Source organism: Triticum urartu, chromosome 4A (assembly GCF_056163025.1).
Source record: "Triticum urartu cultivar PI428250 chromosome 4A, HENAU_Tu73, whole genome shotgun sequence".
Lineage (NCBI taxonomy): Eukaryota > Viridiplantae > Streptophyta > Magnoliopsida > Poales > Poaceae > Triticum > Triticum urartu.
The window spans coordinates 14,333,212-14,355,680 of record NC_141876.1 but is presented as its reverse complement, the minus strand read 5'-3'; the positions used below and the strand labels follow the sequence as shown (position 1 = coordinate 14,355,680).

The 22,469-nt window shown below is 41.2% G+C and overlaps 1 protein-coding gene across 3 annotated transcripts; it reads right to left on the bottom strand.

The window, feature by feature from the left end:
- Positions 1 to 76: 76 nt before the first annotated feature.
- SAB (HYPERSENSITIVE TO PI STARVATION 4) lies at positions 77 to 18,931 on the bottom strand. Of its 3 annotated transcripts, none has more exons than XM_048713226.2 (23): positions 18,609 to 18,931; positions 17,254 to 17,365; positions 16,328 to 16,588; positions 15,353 to 15,618; positions 14,779 to 15,001; positions 13,535 to 13,708; positions 13,370 to 13,447; positions 13,041 to 13,292; positions 10,302 to 12,383; positions 7,809 to 9,630; positions 7,548 to 7,648; positions 6,241 to 6,597; positions 6,001 to 6,119; positions 5,320 to 5,569; positions 4,513 to 4,737; positions 4,023 to 4,156; positions 3,730 to 3,802; positions 2,669 to 2,767; positions 2,073 to 2,246; positions 1,451 to 1,801; positions 1,195 to 1,362; positions 744 to 1,023; positions 77 to 541 (listed from the first exon to the last, which is right to left on the bottom strand). In XM_048713226.2, the coding sequence occupies exons 1-23, from the start codon at positions 18,677 to 18,679 to the stop codon at positions 444 to 446; spliced, it is 7,770 nt and encodes a 2,589-aa protein (XP_048569183.1). In that variant the 5' UTR covers positions 18,680 to 18,931; the 3' UTR covers positions 77 to 443. The 3 variants fall into 3 exon arrangements, with proteins under 3 accessions (XP_048569183.1, XP_048569182.1, XP_087373616.1); XM_048713225.1 differs by having other exon boundaries at positions 654 to 1,023; positions 18,609 to 18,930; XM_087517490.1 differs by lacking the exons at positions 14,779 to 15,001; positions 15,353 to 15,618; positions 16,328 to 16,588; positions 17,254 to 17,365; positions 18,609 to 18,931 and adding an exon at positions 14,294 to 14,693 and having other exon boundaries at positions 654 to 1,023.
- Between the last annotated feature and the right edge of the window lie 3,538 nt (positions 18,932 to 22,469).

The window sequence follows — 22,469 nt, the reverse complement described above, 5'->3', positions numbered from 1 at the left end:
GTTTCTTCAGTAACTATTACAACACAAGATCAACAGCAAAAATTCATGCCTTCATCCACAGCAAAAACGGCGAAAATGGCATGAGCAATGAGACAAGGACTTTTGTTCTCATGATACTGTTACAGAATTTGTGAGAAGGCCTCTTATTTAACTTACAAGGCCAAAATATAATGCCGGCTACATCTGGAATTCTTTACCGATACACCTGACTACAACAATACATATTTTCCTCCGCTGTCTTCACCACCCTACTATGTACAAGGGGGAGTTTTTTTCCCAGAACTACCCCAAAGACTATGCACCTCACAGCAGGTAGAAGTAGAACTGTACATCGCCGGCGGAATAGTTGCTTCTTGTGTTCACCCGGTGAAGGGGTTCGCGACAATCCGCAAGTCATTGTGCTGCCTGTTGAATAGATACTATGGCCTGCCTGCATTGCTTCGCTACTCATGGAAGTCCTCATAAGACGACTCTGACGAATCGCTCTGGTACGGTGTTGTTTCACGCGGGCTAGACGGGAGAGAATCTTGCATTGCTGGTCCTACAACAAAACCAAAAAAAATGTCAGTCCTACATGTGACGAGGATACTTTCCACGGCAGTGGCACTAACACTTTCGATCCGCAGTGCATAGTTTCGGCGTGTAAGGGATACCTATGATCTTTTGCCCTCTCGGGCGGAACTTTCTTCGGAGGAGCTTCTTAGCTTTTGTAATTGTGAGCTGTCTGGCAAAAGGATACTCACCATCACTCTCACTCCCCTCGTCATGGTATTCATTATCCCCATCGCCTCGCATTGCCCGCACCACAAATGCCTTTGCTCTGCGGCGCTGTGAATTGAATAGCCCTCTAATCGATGTGACAAACCCATCACCTGCACCGTCACCTGGCCTCTTCAACCATGATACTGGGAACTGATCAGGTTTTCCATGATGACTGCCATCGCTGTCGCTGAAATTAAGATCATTTTCTGGAACAGTACCATCAAGTGTTTCCCTCTGGTTCTGGGCCTTAAACTTTTTTCCCTGTTCAAGACCAAAGAGTCAGTAATTTTCTAAGTAATAAAGAGTACAGTATAAGGTTGTCCAAAACTTGTGGACACTTGCCACATCAAAGGGGGGTCAAATAGCAAAAAAGAGGCCATGCCATCTCTGATTATGTTCGTTTCCATAACAAGGAATGAATAGTCATCATACCTGCATCCCAGTCACTGACTTTAAAACACCCCAAATGATATGCTTTTTTACTCTTGAGAACAATCTCCTCCATGTACCAGTAAATTCTACACGGTGGAAAGTATCCATAAGCAGCCTTAGGTCATTTATTGCAAGCCTCGATCCCTCGTAAGTAACAAGAAGTTCAACCTACAGTGTCAGCAAGTTTTACACTTACATTAGACTGAAATATTAGATATAGATGTCTCCAGATCCAATGATATAGAGATATATTAACCTGGCTAATCTTGATATTATGAAATTCCATCAATTTCCGAGCTCTTGGCCGCTTCTCATCATTGGATTTTCCTGTTTTCTTTTCCTCGTGAGATAAACGACCAGACTTGATCGATTTGGGATCTTTAGTCTTACTCCTGAACATCTCAGTAGCAGCAACAGTGTTCTCTGCCATAGAATAGCCGTCGCTTTTTGAAGTAATGTTCGAAGAATTCAATAGTGATACCACATCATTATTTGTGGCATTTTCTGTTGCACTTTCTTCCCAGGCCTTTCCAAATGAAGATGTCCGTCCCAACTCCGGATGTGAACCGCATACCATATTGGCCTTTAGACTCTGCAACTTGGATACCTGCATGCAGTTGACCTATTCTGTGAGAGAGACCAATAATAGAAGAAAATTCCATCTGACAGGAGACGACACGAGTAGCTTTAGCACTTCTTTTTAATTGAAGGCGTGCTTAAATACTATAGTGAGCTTCATAGCTCTATCAGGCTGGTTGGGCCCAGCTCTGTACAAGTGGTTAGACCAGAATGACACTATAACTCAGAGGCACCAAACTTGGACCAATTCTACATATTAGTGTCATTGAAATATCCTAGGTTGCTCTTATGTGACTCACCTGCGGATTGTCTCCATGTGAACCTTGCCAACTTGAGACGTTTACTGAAGTACCTGATCTCCCAGGAAGCTCATGCTCCCTGATAGAATAGCTGGTAGAAGCAACAGCATCAGCACCAGAAGATACTCTTCTAGTTCTTCTAGATCCAGTTGATGTTGAGACCCTCCAAATATCCTTTTACACCCAATCAAAATATCAGAAATGAAAATTATATCAACAGAAAACTAAGCAAACAAGGTGTAGAAATAATAAGGGCTCCTTTGATTCAAAGGAATTCTTTAGGATTTTTGAAGGATTGAAATCCTTATGAATTTTTCCTATGTCGGCCCTTTGATTCATAGGATTGGATCCCATAGGAATTTATCCTATGGAATCTTTTGCACTATATTTCATAGGAAATCTAACATCCACTCCAACCTCTTTTTACAATTCCTTTGTTTTTCATGTGGCATCAAACACTCTTTGCTAATCCTATAGGATTCAAGTTGACATGCCACTGCAATCCTATACTTTTCCTATTCCTACATTTCCAAAATCCTGTGAATCAAAGAGGCCCTAAACATGGGAGATGTGACGAAGCATGATTTACGGCTTACCTGACGTCTTTGAGAATCGTCTTCCTCAGGAAAGAAATAATCCCACATCATTCTATACATTGTTTCAGGGAGGTATATTTTCAATGGGTATATCTCCACCTGCAAAGCTTGATCGTGAATACAGAAACATAACTAATGAAGTAGCAGTATAAATCATATATACAGTGCACCAAATGTTTCAGTGGAGTCTAGTCATGAAATGCTTAGAGCAGCTTGTAAATGTGTAATGACAGCAATGCGGCAATCGGATAAAAATATTACTACCACCATCCTTTTTTTTCCATCACTTTGATCTCATGATTCCACATTATAAGGTATGTATGCATCACTAATTACACAACCACGATCTTACATCTTCCAAAAGTATTTCAGGGGAAAACAGAAATATAGGAAACAGAATGTATTAAAGGAGCATATTTTTATGTGGCCAATCTCAAGTACTGTGTATTGGTACAAAAGTATGAAAGTTCTGGCAGCAGAGGTTTTAAAACAACATATGTTCTGCATGGAGTAAAAACACTCCAGTACTACATGAATCTTGTCAAGCAAACAAGCAGGTAAAAATATTAGAAGTATAAAACAATACATATGGTTACAGGTAATTGGATGTTTACATGGACAGCTTAGTTCGAACAAAATTAAATACTCGTTGCATGGCCAAAACAGGCAGATAAATACCACTGAAAACATGCATAAAGTAGGAATGTATAAACTACCATAAACGATCTGGACAGAAAAAGCTAGTATTGTAGTGGATGACGAATGCGAAGAGAATTCCAAAGTATCTACGGGGAGAAACTGAATTCAGATAGACAATTTGGACAATAGTATTTGCTTTTCATGTCATTCTAACGGGTTTCCCTTTCATGGATTTCCTTTTTCTGCTCAATAACTGATTCTAGACATCTCTACAGATCAACTAAATTTGTTTTGTTATGCTATCCATGTGACTTATGATATGGTGCCATTAAGCTACATCTTGGATTTTAGAACCTTCAGCACAGTAATTGCTCATTTTAGCTCGGTGCAAAATAAGATAACTAGTCCACATGCAAACTAACCTGAAAGAGCTCAAGAGGGGAATTTCCATCCTTCGGAGCACCTTGCTTCGCGTCCACACGAAGCATGACACCTCTGCAATAGAATGCAGTTAACATCATTTGCTGAAACCCCAGTTGATCTACTGGGAGGTTTTAAGAATTATAAAGTAACTGAGAACAGACTGCCCACTAATGTGACATAGCATTAAAAAGTGAATTGAGTGTGAGACTCACACTAGCTTAACATGGTATATATACGTTAATAATATGATGAATAACCAATGTTAGAGATAAAGCCAAAATTAGGCCCTTACTTTTCTGGAGGTGCATTCCATGCAGACAACAATGTATCACATTTGGCACTGGCCATGCAATTCCTCACAACGAAATACTTAGTCGTAAACCGAGCAACACCAATGTCTTTGTAGTCACGATCAAAATCATATACCTGCAAATATTTCAAAAATGAATGATTGAACAACCAGAATAGTTAGTCGATTGGAAAGTACTCCCTCCGTTCCAAATTACTCGTCGCAGAAATGGATGTATCTAGAACTAAAATACATCTAGATACATCCATACCTGCGACAAGTAATTCGGAACGGAGGGAGTACTACAAATCACTAGGGGAAAAGGTAGTTTGAGAAAATCTTCAGATTGTGAAACATCAGTTATAGGCTTATAGCCAAAAGAATAAAATAAAGTTGCAGTAAATTAATGCATTGGGGTTGGCACATGGTACATACAAAAGACAGTAATGAAACTACAAACAAAGAACTGTTCCACAAAAGTTTGAACACATACCATATCACTGATCTCAGCTTCGGCAAAAGTATTCCCATCTGCAAGCATGCTCCATACAACTTTGCTGATTTTCATAGAGATTCGCATGGCACAAGATGGGGTTTTGTTCTTTTCTTTTTCCATCAAGCGTAACTGGGCAGCTTTTTGTAGTGCTTTCCTTAACGCAGAAGATGCAAATTTTCGAGATTTCTGGAGATTTAGAAGGTCTCTCTTCAGTCCTTCCACCTGATTACAGTATAATATCAGTCAAACATTGTACAGAAACTACACTCCGATAACTGGAAGTTTTGACTCCTATGTTTGAAGCTGATATAGAGCAAACAGAATCAATAGAGTGTATTTCAGTCTGAGATGTTTGTGGTATGAGGAACAGATACATGTACTTGGCTCTAACAACACACATAACAGAAAGTGAGTACATGCTATCTTTAGCCCTATAAATATTAAAGCAGGGGATGGTCCGTATGCCATCCACCTCCTCCCTTCCACTGAATGCAACTTCCTGACTATTCAGGCGGTCTCTTTATGCTTTTCAACATCTTGTCTTAATGTTTGCAAAATATGTCATATCAAAATTAACTTGTTTTTTCACTACAAGTCAGTTTTTCTGGCCATGAATTTATATGTATACTGATGTGCCACATGATTAGATATTTATTACTACCATAGAAACATGCAGCAATTCGGCTAGTATGTGTAGATTTGCTACCAAACACAAAAGTACTTTGATGTTATTATAATGATATAGGCACCATAAAAAATACATTTTTTATTTGGAACAGGCCATACAAAGTTTTGAAAAATTACCAGTGATGCTTTCCCACTGTTAATCATCCAGAACGAATTATCCTTTTCCGCAGAAAGATGGTCGATATGACTATCACCAGTTCCAGCTAAGGATCTTATATCATCAAGCAATAACTTTCTCTCCCTTTCTCGCTGTTCGAGATTAATTTTTGCAAGCTCCACCTCTTCTACTCCATCAGGGACCACCTCATCAGCCTCTTCTTCAACATCTTCGTCATCCGATGGATACTGAAGACTGTTTTTCCTAGGCCTGTGGCAGAAAGATTAACGAGAAATGAGGACGAATTTTGAGATACTGCTAACTCGTTAAATAGGTCCTGCTTTAGATAATTACGAGTGAAAATTACCCAAAAAAACATGTAAACGCACAAACCTTTATTCAAAGAAGAGTGGTAAAAGATTCCTTGCCTCTTTGAAATATCAACCGAACATGTGTCATTCACATGGTGTGTAGATCAAAGTGTAAAACAACTAAAATTTTGGCACATGGTGCAAGAGGCCTCTATCCACAAAATGACAGTGTTTATTTAGTTAAAAATGTGCCTTTTACGAAACAATATTATGCCGTGGTATAGTAACTTCATTAATCTTTAGGGCGAGCTCGATGACCACATACTGAAAGCAACAAACATAAGTAATTCAGCATAAGAAAAGGGTCCATGAACCTAGAAGGAATCTTACTTGGGAAGCCTTGCAAACAGGAGATTGCTAAGCACATCCAACATAACTTGAAACTGGCGTGAAGTCATTGTTGCGGTAATGTTTGGAGAATTGAAACGTAACTCCTTTAATGGCTTAACCTGGATCATTAAATACAATAATCAGAAGAACATTACTTCATGCATATAGTTTTCCTAGACTGGACCCAGTACAAACTCAGACATTGGGATTGGCCTGTATCCTTAAGACTCTTAGCTTTACCTTCAAGTCTGCAGTTCCACCCTTGTGACGGGTATAACGGAAGTACATCTGGCAAGGCATAAATACTCTCTCTAGCAAGGCCCCTGTGCGCTTCAATTTCTCCGAACTACCGAGAATACGAGGAAGCCACTGTAGGCCTGCACCAGGGTCCACATCAGTCGGTGCAACATGAGCCTGAACATCTTTCAGAATCACGGAGAGATCAGCTTTTTTCCAGGTCATTTCAGGTTGTGGTTCAGGAATGTGTAGACTGCTTGTCCCCAGCGCTTGCTCTAGCATCTCTTTCCCAACATGAACAACTGAATGAAATGAACGTGCCATAACACGTCCACTAGCTGCAGCAAGTAGAAATCTACCCTGGTACATATAGCACAAGCTTCAGTTTCTTGCCAAAAAAGCCATACAGCTATTATTGCAATAAATCATAATCTACATGAGCCTGGTACATAAACACCAATTCCATGACCCCTTCACGTCACTACCACACCAAAGGAAAATAAAAATTACCAAACAGAGCAACTATACATTCATACACGCCCAGAGCCCACAAGAGAAACAAGACTAAGGCACAAAGAGATACAGTGTTCATGACAGGCGAGGTGGTTCTGAAGTTTCACAAAATTACTGTATTACTGGATATTCCCTGATACTAGGAAATATTGGAGAAAATGGGGTTTAAAATAAATAAACAAATTTACACTTCTTCGATACAGTCGGATACCCCTCCAATAATTCTAGAGCATTTAACTCCTCATTTGAAACCTATCGCAACGCACAGCACTCAACTAAATCTACAAGGTTATATCAGTTGTTCAGAGTAAGAAGTGATATTTATTCAAATTGCTATGCTACGTTGGATATAGATGATTTGTTAGTTTTTCTTGAATGCATAATGTCTCGTGTTACTAAAATGGGTCGGTAAAACAGATGGTATCGAAGTGTATAGTAAATTACACTGTCAATTGGATATAGTTTCATCAATGTATGGTAATCCCCTTCATGCATCCGTATACGTTTTGTATCATTGCTATATATATATAATGTATTGGCATATTGCTGTTTTGAGGCAAAATGTGTTACTTTAAGTGGGTTATAAATGAAAGAACATGCCGTGGGGCCCCAAACTGACCTAAACTGGTGACACCCAAAAACTACCAACATATATGAAGGTGTTGAGTTAAGACTCGCAACGAGCGCAACCTCGTGTTTAGTTGCCACTATGACTTTGGAACCCTGAACAGACCGCCGGTGTTAATTTTGTTATCATTAGTTAAAGAACAGAATATAAGTACTTCAAGATCACTTACATTGGCATCTTCAGAATGTAGGTTGAACTGGGGCTTGACAACATTGACCATAAAATGGAGATTCCCTCCTTTATCCAAATCATCAAACATGCCATACTTCACTGCAGCATGGACAAAAAGAGGATTTAACCAAAAAGGTAGCGGTAATCGGTAATAATTCCAATAGTTTTGTACTTTTGAACCGACACAAGTGAACTAGTGAAAGAAATGAAGCCTGCAACTTTTGGTACCACATGAAACATCTAGCAAAAGTAAGCATACCTGCTATATCAGAGGAGCGATTGGGTTTACTATGCAATGGAGAAGTAGAGCCCAGAGCTTCAGCATGCTGCACCGAAGGAGAACCGACATGGGTAGAAGAGGTAGCATCTTGAGCTAATCTAGAGCTATCTGCATTCTGCCTTTCCTCAATCATCTTTCTTTGTGCATATTGCCGCGAAGGCGAGGGTTTTGGAGGTTCAAATGCTTTGGAAATTCCTCCAACCCATGACCAAACTGCATCACGATTCTCAATGGTCCATAAAAGCCTAAGACCGTACACAAACACCCGTTGACAATTGTCTGCCAACACCACATTGAAACCATCATCATCATCACTATGCTCAGATAGACTATGGTCACTTTCACTGCCATTCTCAAACTCAGATCTGACATATGTTATCTCAAGATTCCGACCAGCGTCCTGCCATTCCATAAGCCTTGCAGGATCTGCCTTTGGGGCTTGTCTTCTTATTGTGAAATAATCAGAGGACAAGAGGAAACCATCCTCATGTTTTTCTTGAAAACTGCCCATGGTGCATTTATCTTTGCCCTGTGACGGCAGGGTAGTAGTCTTTAATTTGGACACATTTTCAACTGAGGACAAGTTAACATCTCGCACTAGATAAACCTCTGGCCTGTATAGATCAAGACCGCGATAAACTAGATCCAGAGGTTCACGCTTACAATCAAATGTGTATTTCTGTTTACCTCGACTGTAACACAATTCATACTTCAAACTTGACATTTTAAAGGTCAAGCCACTGGCAGGATCATCTTCAGTTAAAGTGGCATGTCTTATGCAACAGGGAGTAGCATCAACCCGGAAAAAGAACTCAACCAAAACTTTATCCATTGAGAGGTTACCAGATCTAGCAGCTCGAGGAATTTTATATCGAGGCCATCTAGAGAAAGAACGCAGTTTGTGTGGGGGGCTGTAGTTTAAGCTCCACCATTTGAAAACCCAAGCAAGGTCATGAGCACCCAGGTTCATTGTAGGGAAATCAACATCAGCTATTTTGGAGCAACTACCAAAGGCAGACCCACATCGCATTGAATTGTTTGCATAGCAGGGAGATGATGTGCCATTATCAGACTGCACCTGCAAAGGTCTAAGGGAGAAGTTCCACCTAAGAGAGAGATAAGTAGATCGAAATGGATCATAAACCTTCTTCCTTGGCTCACCCTCAATAGGGAGTGCATGCAGATAATGATTCAAAGGGCTGCCAGATTCACACTGCCAGTCGATAATCACATTAAGAGAGAACAAAGGAGCATAAATAAAAGGCCTGGGCACGCCAGATGGCACTTTTAAGCTGCAATTCTTCATCATACTCTCTAAGCTACTGATATACATCCCGAATTCCTTTGCAGAGACATCTACATGCCCATCCGTTTGCTGGATTTCCATGTATTCAGAAACAATTTGCAGTCTGTCTACCTTCTCATAAGGATTAGTTGTTGCCAGGATCTTCCATTTTGTCTCATTGAAATACAAAACTATCTTTCCATGGATGTAGTATCTGATGTCATCCCACCATGGCAAGCTGCGCTCCTTTTTAGGTGGTTGGTTTGCTGCACCAGAACTTTTATCTCTGGAGCTAAGATTAACTTTCTTTAGGGCTACTTGAAATGCATAACTTATATCAGCAAAAGATGGCTCGTAGCCAACACCAAAAGAAATTTCTCCTCTCTGGAAATAAACAGGTAAATTGGAGTACATTTTAATTGCTGGTGTGGTACCACTGGCAGAACGTAACATTTTGACTTTGTGCCATCTGCCAATATATACATCTTGGTGTATTTGGGGTTGAAAACATGTTGCCTGCAAGTAGATACAATGGGAAACAAAAACACAAAATACTCTGAATAAGACTTGCATCCAAATATGTAACAACCAGATCTAAATGTCCCTACAAGAACTCGTATCTGGCAGGTATTTGCAGAGTTAAAGCTTTCAGGAGTGAGCTCGATTTTTGAGTATGTTCGAAAAAACATTAGCATACCCTTATGTTTTAATAAGTAGCCTATAAGGAATCCTTAATAATTCAATGAATATCTCAGTCATATAACTCTTACATGTGAAATAGGGGAATTTGAGTCATCCATTACCATGAAAAACTAGCTGAAGATAATATGCTAAACAATATGAAGTTTGATATAATTATTAGTGCAAACTAGTTTAATCAGGTCTGTCAAAACACAATGCAGAAGCCAACCCCAAGTCAACATGCACACTAAAGGGATTGAAAATAGATAGCATAGGAACAGAAAAGAAACAACAGATCCAAGTATCGTAATTTCCATCTAAGCATGTAACAAATCATTAACGGCTCATTACCTCTATGTTTTAACATATATCGAAGTAAACTCTCAACACAAAAAGGAGAAGGTGGGTGCTATGAGTTCCAGCCTTATAACAAAGCTATAATCATGCATAAAATTAACTTGGGAACATGAATGAGCAATACAAACAAAGAATTTGATGGACCTCACCTGCTGGGCAAGCACAACACGACCTTGACATTTCCCACTGGTTGCAGAAAAGAGAGGAGATGTATAGTCTCTCACTTGTATGACCAAGGACCCTGCAAGGAGAGCAATATCACTCCCATATAGTCGAGAGAATGGTATGCCTTTCTCCTGACAAACAGGGTCGACTCCCTTTATAAATTCAACCATCTCTGTTGCTCCACCATTTATTCTGGTCAAAGTAATATCAAGTTCAGAAGCAGAAAGTGAAAGAAGTGAAGCTCTCCGTGAACTTGGCTTGAATCCAGCTTGAAAACCTTCTGCACACGCCCCCGACCCTTCTGCAAATACCTTCTTTTGACAAGCCACATAATACGATCGAAATGCTTTCTTATGGATTTCTTCCCGCAGCCTTTGAAGAGCTGTGGTGTCATGCACGTCAACCTCTATTCCATCATACATAAATTTTCCCTCAGAGCTGCAGTGGTTAGAATCTACACTTCCTGATATAGCATCATCAAGAAATTTTAATCTAACACCTGATTCACAGGTTTTGTTCCTCATCAAATAGTAATGTTCATCAAGCCAACCTTGTATGGGCTCCTCCTCTATTTCTGCCGTGAGTTTACGCAACACAAACTTTACAGATCCAAAACTGGAAGCTCCAGACTTAACCTTCTTCGAGTTCTCTTTGCCATCAGGAAACAATATACTTCTTTTGGCAGCAGAAACAAGCTTTAGGCCACGAATCATATCTTCAACGGCATCCTCTATGGCACGCAACGGTAACCTGAATGGCATGCAAATATGAACATCTAGCCCTTGAACGACCCAATCTCTCTTGGGTGATGGTTCAACCTTTGCACTGAGCGAATTTGCAGTACTGAAAGGAATACATGAGATCTGTATTCGTGTGCTGTTTAGAACCCTGGCACCATTAAGGCTGACAGAAAGACCCTCTGATAGTACACCTATCTTGGCATTCTCGGTGAAGATAGATTGTACATGCATGTTTGCTTCGACACCATCTGCGAGCTCAGCAGATATTCTCAACACTTCCACATCAACGGCAAAAATTGAACCTCTTTTGTCAGACTTCTGAGGTTTCACTGAACCAGCAGCTATGTTGACATGCTCATTCTCCTTGATACTGCCAGTTCCAGTCATCAGCTTCCCGGAACTCTGAATCTTGTTATGATGCAGGAACCACTTAAAGCGGATAAAGGTCTCAAAGAGTGCTAAATGAGCATCAGGTTCCCATCTGATATTAATGTCTGTTGCACTGAAGAGGGAACAAACAGCGACATCTGTAAGGCCACCGGATCGGCGAACAATTTTAGCATTCTGCATATCTAGTAAGGTAACTTTGATACCAGAGCTGTGATCTTCCTCGTACATTGCTTTCACCCGTTCCAATTCTGCTTGTGTTGACTTTTTCTCCTTGTCTACACATACAGCAAGATGAGAGATAACTAAAGATGAAGTGAACCTCAAGTTGCGGCCAATGCCTGGTGGTTCCGAAGTTATACTTGCCGTACGTTGTGTGCCATCAGCAGAAACGTCAACAATTACTTGACCACCTTGAGTGCCATAGTTCACGCGCTTTGGATCAGCAATTGGCATATTTAATATATTTATATCACCACTGTAAGTAATAGAGAACTTTTGTAGGCTTAATTTCAATATTTCAATGCCTTTTGTTTTCTTTTTCCGTCTCTCCTCCAAATCCTTTTCTTTATCCTTCTCACGAGAGGATGAAAGGTTCTTAAATAGATCCCTAAAGGACATCAAATTGAGCAGAAGAGATTCCAAATGCTTGAAACCAAACTTTACTCCTATGCCACTGATATCAATGGAAAATACAAGTGCAAGTCTACTAGTTTCAGCCATGTCTTGGACCTCAATTTCTCTGTACCCCCAATCAAGGCTCACCCGAGCAATGTGCATTAAGGAGCCTGAGCAAGTATCAACGCCAAATATGTTTTCCTTCAAGAATTCCCTATACCCATCTTCCATGTGCACCAGCATTTCACCAAGTTCAGTGTGTATCTGAATCCCCTTGCTGGCAATGTTATTTGCAAATACATGTGATGACTGGCAACAAGCCTGCAAAATGAAAGGAACATATGAACTGGAAGAAGATGATGCTTATACTAATACAAATTGTAAGAAATGCTGTAAAAGGTTACTAAAGTTACTTTGGCATGCTCAGAGAAACTTGCACCCTATTGTCAAACGACCAAGTGCTATTAACTGTAAAAAGGATACCAAAAAAACTATACTTTCACAAGTTCAGAGGACTTGCACCATACTGCAGAAGAACTATGTGCTATTAAGACATGGAAAGTAGGGATAAGAAAAGAAACTAGTATCTAGATAGTATGTGTTCATGACCCATAATGAGAGTTCATCCACAATACTCACACTTGCCTGCACAGCCGCAGTACCAACTTATTCATTATTTTCCCGTGCTAGACCTCTAGTACATCTAGAATAAATTAGGCATCTGCATCTACACACACCAACCAGTAGATTAAACCATCACCAATCAATTAACTCTTGACACCAAACACCAAAATATAAAAAATTTAGACAAACAGGGCGGCCAAAAGCCCCCCGGTTCCATTGATCACAACGAACACAATCCATAATCGATGCCACGACAAAAGAAATACTAGTATTTACAATCCATAAGAGCCATCTACATAAAACAAGTGCTGCGCAGAACAAACCTTATCTTAAATGAATCTCGAGAGAACTTACATGATACAATACCAACCCACTAGGGCTGTAAAGCATGACAGTCATTTCTGGGGCAGAAACTGTGCAAGTCCACATAATTGGCTTGATCTCCTTTGTTTGAGAAATTTCTTGATGAGAGTTTGCCTTTGAAAGCTTCATTCCTTTGGTTCTCGAAGAATGAAGGCGCATCCATGGCATCAATCTGCTCAACATAAGATTGCATTGTGTACCACCAAGCTTGGCATCGATTTCGGCTCTGATTGGAAGAAGTGGCTGAAAGGAAGTCATACTTTTTAGCTCTAAAGGGCAGTTGCAATAGTCAATCAACTAAAGTGAACAAAGATGCTTACATCCAACGGAATATCCAAAGAAGCTACCACAGCAACTTTAAGAACTTCCAACAGAGAGCTTGAGCCTTCTCTAACTAACTGCAAGGCAACAAAGTTAATAGTGCTGATTGATGAATAGCTACTGAAAGTATAACGAGAGTCTTGGATAAAGCAATAGAGAAGTACATGGATCTCACTAAGAACAATCTGAACATCGAAGTGCGGTGTAGCTTCCTCTAGATCGTCCTGTGGCAGGGATTTCGTACTAGTAAAGTTGATCCCCGTAACATTGTTATCAACACTAAGCCCTTCCCCCAGGTGTGTAAACTTCACATCAAGCTTCGGCAGACTGAAGCTAACCTTCCAAAGAACAAATATAATATTTAGCAATACTTTTCAGGTACAGCCGAAACATAAGCGAGTAAAAAACTACAGTTCTTCATTGATTTTCGACTGCCAAAAGAAGGATTGTAAATTTTAGTATCGCGTGTGAACATATGCCACAGAATCATGATTAAGCTCGCGACAAGCCACGTGCCAACAAATTTTGCTAACAATTACTCCCTCCGATCCGAATTACTTGTCGCAGGTATGGATGTATCTAGATGTATTTTAGTTCTAGATACGTCCATTTCTGCGACGAGTAATTTGGAATGGAGGGAGTACAAACTTGAGGGCCTACTATCTAGTTTTCTCATGCACTCCAAAACATCATCAAAAACGCATAACAAGACTTCTATCTCAGGCGAAGCAGTTAATTTAACAAGTGAGAAGTTAAAGGATTTGGCCCTGCCTATGCACGATTGATATATTACTAACACTGGTCATTATAAAGTAGGCAAGCTTTTAGCTTATGGAACCGTGCACCCATCCTACTCATGCAATGAGAAACATGACAAAACCAACCTCAATCTATGTTGCGGATTAAAATACATGGTTACCAACCACTAATGGAAGTCTCCAAGTCCGAAGACTAATCATGCAACAACAAAAATGGCCTCCAGCCATTTTCAGAAGTAGCACAGCAAAATACCCAAAGCAGCTCTGCCTGGACAACTACATCAAGTGACTTGCATCAAATGCACATTACAGTGCAGTTAAACTCAAATCAGGTATACAATTAATACTGCAGGAGTTGTGTTGATGTTTGCAAAGCCTCCCTCCTGATAAAATATTGTCCATGCTGCAATATTATGTGCTGGTTTGACTGAATTTATGTTTCCAAGAGACTGAAATGCTAGCTAAGCAGGACACTCACAGGAGAAGAGAAAAGCAAGATTATGAATGTGAGCTGGGGCTGCAACTGGGCTTACAAAAGATATCGAACAGAATCACAGTTGTTGCAAGCACAAACAACATTAGTGTGCTATAGTAAATGAACTGAATAATTGTTGTTTACCCTACACTAGAAACTTTTAGTGCTAACAAACCTTATCTGGAAATGCAAGCATCTGCTTCTTTAATGCTGGTAGAATAGATTTGCTTTTCGAGATCTGTTTAGTTGAAGAAGTACCAGCGATAGCATCTCCGGCATTCTCAGAGCCACCATTATTCTCTGGCTTTGCATGTTTCTTGTAAAAGAGTCGTTCATCGATGTTCGCAGTAACATCTCCACATTTCAATTCGAGATTAACAATTTTAACACCTCTTTCCCTGTCAAAAAACTATCAATTTCTGAATACACACAAGAAAAGTAAAAGGCTATTGAAACCTAAATATGATAAAGATACGAGGTGTCAAGGCATTGCTTGGCCAATTGAAAACACGATTTTCGTATCCTGGCTATATTATCTAGATATATGAAAGTGTTTTCGCATTACTTTGAACCAACTGATAATTAATCAACAGAAACTAATTTGAGAATAATCTACAGCTTATCAGAAATTGTATATGACTTCCATAACAATTAGAGACCCGAGTGTTTTAATCCACATTTACAATCCAAAATATCAATTAACAAAATGTGCACCCAATATAACAGTTACCAAGAACAAAATAACTCACTTTTCATGACCAAACTCACAAATTACCAACAAATCTTCACAAACAAATGGTGCCAGAAATTTCTCAGAACTTGATAGAGAAGCTTGATCAGACTGGAAAGTATCAAGCTGATTACCGCTGCCCACCGGATCAGCAATCAGCCCAAAATCTCCAAGGTGTACATTTAAAGGTAATATGTGCAACTTGACACCAAGAATATGATTAGGTCCGGCGATTTTAAATGTATCCACCTTTAGCTCTTTGATGTCAACAGCACCATCTGGTACCTGCATCATTGTTGTGGAAATAACAATTATAAATAACAGCACAGAACAGCAAACAGCCAAACACAAAAGGTATGTTTCAGTCAGCAAACGGTGCATCCAGCACATCTCAGTGGTTGGGTGATGACTTCTGCTGAGATGCATTTCAGGAGAAAAAAATTGAATATGGAAGACAGAACGCCAGAAAAACTATGCCAATTAAACAATTATTATGCTGCATGCTATACTGGTGACCCATGCACATGAATGCTTAGTTTAGCTGCCTAAAGCTCCTAAAAACACGACAATACCGGTTGGTGAAAACTTTACACTGGTCCCACCTTTTAGATTGTGTACATGGCCATAAAGGCACATGTAACATGCAGAAAATTAAGCCAATGATGGTTATTATAGTCTAACTAGGTAACCTTTTACTCCTATCAAAATATATTCTTTCCTAGTCTTTCTGGACTCTCTCTATAGTTCCCTTGTAACAGAGTTGTCACTTTGAACTAGTGGGAAATAAGGAATAACAGGTATTATATTATACATGTAAAGCTACCAATCTGAACTAAATTCAACAGTAGAACTGTTTGAATGCAGATTGCAGAGGGAACAAAATATTGAATGTCGAAACACTAGATATGTTGTTGTCATACAAGTTAAAAACAAGCAAAATGCATACACACATCAAATTTTGAAATATAAGGCAATAGCAAGATAAGAAAGTTACCTTGATCATCAGATCTGCCACAGAAACAGATAAAAGTCTAGCCATACTTGATGTTATCAACCATTTCCCTTTTCCCGTGGAGCGAGGCTTTGATGGTTTGCTTGTCTTTTTGCTTCGCGAAGATGATCTAGTTACAATTTCAAGATCACTTATCAACAGTTGCACCTTTGGGTCCTTGGAAAGGACACCGAAACTTAGTTTGACCAGCGACTTGCGGAAACTTAGTTTTATTTCACCAATTGAAACTGATTTAAGAGGACCCTGTGAAGAAGAAAAGGTGGCACAAATGAATTAGCAAGCAAGTAATCAAATGCATGTTCACCAACAAACATCAAATGATTTTGATTTTTAGCTATTAACTATGTAAGTATATTATGACAGGAAAGATGGTATGGCCATCTCCACTACAAGTAGACAAAAACCAGCATGAAATGAGAGTTTTAGCATAAGTCAAGACCTTTTTGTTATAAAAAATAAATATTCTGCAATTTCAAGGTAATAACGTTTGTTATCTCCTTCCCGCTATTTTATTCATGGAGCCACTAGGGTGGGGTTCATCAGGATAATTGTATTGATACCTTATGCGTTGACAATGGTTAACAATTTATTTCATTTTAGAGGGTATGCAACATCCGTAAGTTAAGTGATCTTAGGCAACCCGGCTACATTGTGGGAAAGCATAAATTTTAACTGTTCATATCACAAACATGAAAAGCATTAGATAATGATCTGCTTGAAAGTGCAACAAAGCATGACAATTAGCAAAGCCCTGACAAAGTAGCAAAAGTAATAGCACCAGATTGCGTGTAGAAAAAGGAACTGAATACACCAAACCAAGTTGTTCTAAATTAAAAACAAACTGAAAAGGCTTAAAATAGACAGTCATGACCTTCAAGCAACATAGAAGTGTGAGATGAAAGACAAACCTTGCTGAACTTTATGGTTACATCACGCAAGCAATTGAAGCCAGCAACTCGAAACACAACGGAAGCACGTAATACACGGCTCAAGAACCAAGCTAACAATCTTGCAGCAAACCTGCAACGAATCCAAACACAGAATGAATAGACGTTTCCCTACAGATTTTCTTTGTCACAAAAAAAATGTTGAAGTATTCAAGTGATAGAACATTTAACTTTTATCGGCATCACATTATCTTAAGAGATAGAACAATAAATTGTTTGTGGCATATCTATACCATTATGTCGTTGAATAAATGTTTTGTGTGCGACTGGCGTTAAATCAGTACAGTAGAATGACAATCAAAAAGTCAAGATAAGTCAAACCCTTCTTCATGACATGTCACTTTTTTCTTCCATAACAAAGACATAGTAGAAATATATGTTCCAACAAACAGGCTTAATTCATTAGCCACAACAGAATGGGAAGCCTGGTATTTACCGTTAGATGTTCAACAAGGTTTATTTACATGATATAGTATCATGTGAACAGTAATGTGAACTGATTGGGTTAGAATCCATCATTGAGAAACTAGGGATGCGGTTAATATAGTATCCGCAAATAGCATACAAATCTTGAACACGCCACTATAATTAACCATAAAGCACGCGGAAGGCAAGAAAGGGAAGCTACTACATTGTCCTATGATACAAGTCTATGAATTTTGCTAGATGGACACGAAACGCACAATGACGAATTTTACTGATACACCGTCCACCAAAAAGCAAGAGCTCTCAGTTATCGGACCATATCACCACTTTGCTGCCAATTGGTACCAACTAGGGGGCAAACGGGGAGAAGTTTGCAATTGACCATCCAGACGGAGAAATGAATGGACGAAAGCCCCGATCTCGCTTGGATCTTGCTACCAAGCAGTAGCTCGGAAAGCAGCACACGCTGCCCCCGATGAGATGAAATGGCTAGTATACACACACCCTTAGACACTGAAGACCTGAAACTTGGCACTGCAAAACCCCAACCAGACCCACACCACGGAGAGCTCCCCGGACGGGAGGTTGCAGCCCTCCCACGAGGCTCCAGTTCACTGCTGCGGCTGCTAGTGGAGTGGCACTAAGTGAGCCACTTCAGTCCTCGGCCAGGAACCACCAACCACTCAATCAATTAACCGACCAACCCCGGAACTGAAAATCCGACTCTCGACAAGCAGCGGCGCTAAGCAGCAGGCGGCGCCCGGAGCCGAGTGCCCGGATTCCCCCCGCGGGAAGCCCGAAAACCAAGCTCGGCGCGCGCGGGATCCCCTCCGCCCCCGGCATTCCTGGCGGTTTCCGGCGCGCGTGCGGGGAGGAGGAGGGCGGCTTACGTGAAGACGACCCAGCCGATGACGGAGACGGCGAGGAACACCGAGAAGAACTTGACCGGCGAGGACGCCATGCCCGCCCCGCCGGGCGGCCGGATCCGCGCGCTCAGGCCGCCCGGATCCGGGGGGCCGACATGGGCTCCGCCGACGCGCGCGGGCGGCGGGATCGGGAACCCTGGCGCTAGCTCCTCCGGGGCGGGGGAGCGAGCGGGCGGCTCGCTTGCCGGCGGCTGGCTGCTGGGGGGAGCGATCTCGCTTGGGGAGTCGCGCGGAGAGCTGTTGCTTCGGGGGATGTGTCAGAGTCAGAGGGGGGTGGGGGTGGGGGGTGGGGTGAGGGAGAAGACACAAGTAGGAGTACAGTAGCGGCGGCACTGCCCAAGCTTTGGGCTTCTCGTTTTGGGCACCATATGGGACACCAATTTCGGTTTATATATATAAACCTTTTCTTTTTCGCAAACACGCAAAAGATTTATGCATCGTTTCATTATTAAAAGAGAAGGAGAAATAGTTATACCACTTCCTCCGTGTCTAGATATGCTCATTTTAGCAACAGTTCATTCCGGACAGAGGTAGTACAAAAACAGGGCCCCACGGTCGGAGAGCAATGACTTGCCTCTATGGTGATTGGCCTCTCCACCATTCCTCCCCTCCCCTCCCGCCCTCGAGCGACTCCAGCCTCCACGTTGCCCGCAGCCGGCGTCAGGTGGGAGGGGGCGAGTCTTGTTCTGTGTTTGTGGTAGTAGGTTCTCTTTGTTGCCAGATAAAGCTGACCTAGATCTTTCTCGCATGCTTCTTCTGCTCTCAACTACCGCCATGAAGGCCGGAGATGAGTGACTAGAACTCCTGATATGGTTAGATCGAAGGCCCTTGTCCAGGGATCCCCTGACGCGTGGTGATGGGGGGGATGTGTTGGGTATCTCCTTTGTACTCTCCCTTTGTGTAGTCGTCATGTCGCGATGATGAAGAAGGGGCGAGATGGAAAGTTGGATTCTGCCGGTTGGGCTCATCATCGCTGGAGTTTGAAGCAAAGATGCACTGCTCGCTCAAGCCTAGCCTCGGCGATTGATGGGAGGTCTTTGTAACTCCAATTGCTTCTCTGGTTGAATGGCGGCCACCCATTTTTCCTACCCAACCCAAACGCCTATAGGGAGAGCATCATCTACTTAGAGGTTGTGGCTTGTTGCTATGGAAGCCTTGTCGCCCCAAGTGGATATGTCCCCCGTGACGGCGAGGTGGAATCCAAGTGGAGGTTGAGGACCCAACTGTGTCTCGGCATCTTGGGCCAATTCTTTTGGTGACTTTTTTGGGCTTCTAGAATAAGCTAGGTAGGGGGCAACTTATTTCAGTTTATTCTAGAAGTCAGCAAAAAAATACTGGCCCCTAAGCCTTCCTGCAAAGTCAAGGGCTTATTCGTAATTTTCACAAACTGTAGCAACAATCAAAACCACTTTAATGTATTTTTTTAGATTCTACTATTTATTTGATAATTTATCAAGTGGCTGGTATGCAGCCCCAAAGGACAAAAAAAAGCAAGTTTGGTACTCAGACAGATAACCAATGAGTCCAACATCTGAGTGCATGTCTCACATGTGCAAAGACTATTTATCTCAGAATCTAAGTTTCATTGAAGGTCGGCTATTGTTTGTGGAAAGATAACATGCACTATCAGAATTACATGGCTTCAAGATACCTCGACCTCAGAGCATTTTACCTAAATGCTCTTCACCTCCTCTACCAGAAAAAAAACATGTAGTTGATCTGCACCTCAATTACATATAAATAAAATAAATCAACTCCTAAATATCTAATAGTGCTTCTAATTGCGTGATTTGCCCTAGCTCTTATTGAATCTCATTGACAAAATTATATAGCTATAGTTGCATCTCACTGATCTCTCGAGGTAGCTACAAATATATGGCATATTGAATCTCAGGGACAATTATATAGTAATGGCACTGACAAAATGGTTAAATTATGTTGCAGATTTGGTTAGGTTTAACTAGGTACACCATTTGGCAAGAGACCGGAAGACAACTCTAGTAGAAATCAAGAACACACACAAAAAGTTAATCTCTAGTGGGTGGTTTCGCTCCGCCGCTACTCCCGGTCATCACCACTGGTGCAATTGTCGTCGGTTGGACAGGATCATCACCACCGAGGGTGGGGGGGGGGGGCTCCTCCAGTAGCGCTCTCTGTCCCTTGTCTCCGACGCCGCCAGAGTGGGAGCTCCTGATATGGCTAGCGAGCTCATCACCGCTAGAGTTTGAAGCAAAGATACGCCGCTTGTTGAAGCCTAGCCTCAGCGATTGAAGGGAGGTCTTTGTCGATCCAGTGGCTGCTCTGGCCGAAGGACGGCCACCCATGTTCCTCCCGAGCCCAGATGCCTATAGGGAAGCAGTGCACTGTTTACTTAGAGGTTGTGGTTTGTTCCTATGGAAGTCTCGTCACTCCGAGTGGCTCTGTCCCCGTGATGGCGAGGTGGAATCCAAGCGGGGTTTGAGGACCCTGTTGCATCTCACTATCTTGGTTTGGGGTTCTTCCTGCAAAGTCAAGGGCTTGTTTGTATTTTTTTTCACAAGCAGCAACAATAAAAAACACTACTATATTATAATTAACGGTCATATAATGTTTCTAGTGCCATGTGAGCTCTTGTTCGTGCATACAACCATATGTCCATCCCATTGCTCACCACTCAAACTCCATTGGTATTGAAGGTGAGATATGCAACACCAAAGGACAAAAAAAAAAGTTTTGTACTCAAATAGATAGCCAATGAGTTCCAGCATCTAAGTGCATGTGCAAAGACTAGTCATCTCGCAAAGACTATTTAACATTTGGTGAGAGATCGGAAGCTATTAATTACTCTAGTAGAAATCAAGAACGCACACAAAAAGGCAACCCTAGCAGAGGGGAGGGGGCACGACGATGATTTGGTTTCGCTCCGCCGCTACTCCGGGTCGTCGCCACTATGGCTGGATGCGATTGCCTCCGGTTGGACACGATCTTCACCACTTACCCGGGGGGGCGGGGGGGGGGGGGGGGTCGCCTCCTCCAGTAGCGCTCTCTGCCCTTCGTCTCTAGCACCGCCAGAGTGAGGTTTGCTTCCACGGGGTGAGACAAGAGGGCTGACTCCCGACGGTTTCCATGTGGCTTGGGAGGGTAACAAACCAATCCGGCCTTAACCGAAGACTCCTATAGGGCAGACCGGGGTTGAATAGGATCAGTAGGTTGGGCATAACTAAACAAGGCCTTAGCAGTATCTTTGATCCTACACCCTCTCGTGCCATTTTGTTCATAGACAAATTGGACAATAAGCATAGATGACAAAATTAAAAAGGAATTGGGTTGCATCTCTCGGTGTTTATCCCCTCAATATATCAAGCTTCCTACAAGAAACGGACGTTTGGTGACCAAGCTCACTGGATCTCAAAATTAAAAAAAAAAATCAAAACTCCAACTTTCCAATTTCAAAAAAAAATTGTGCAAGTAAACAAAAATGTTATGTGTATGTGTAAAATTAAATGCGTTTTGTAAAAAAAAATCATGGCTTGAATATCATGTGTTAAAATGCCCTAGATTTGGCAGTCAACGTATTTTGCTCTGAAAATTTACACACATGTGTTTTATGCCTTCATGTATATCTGTATTTTTTCAGATTTTTTTTATACATAAAAATGTGATTTTTGATGAAATTTAAAATTTTTCAAAAGCAATTTTTGGTTTCCTACCTCCAAACAAAATATTTATTCTAACAAAGAAACAAAAGATATCCTTCTAAGATCCGATAGCATTGTGTATCACAATCGACACAAATAAAATGAATGCCTTAATCTATTTTTGTGGATAAGCTATTCATGGAGCAAG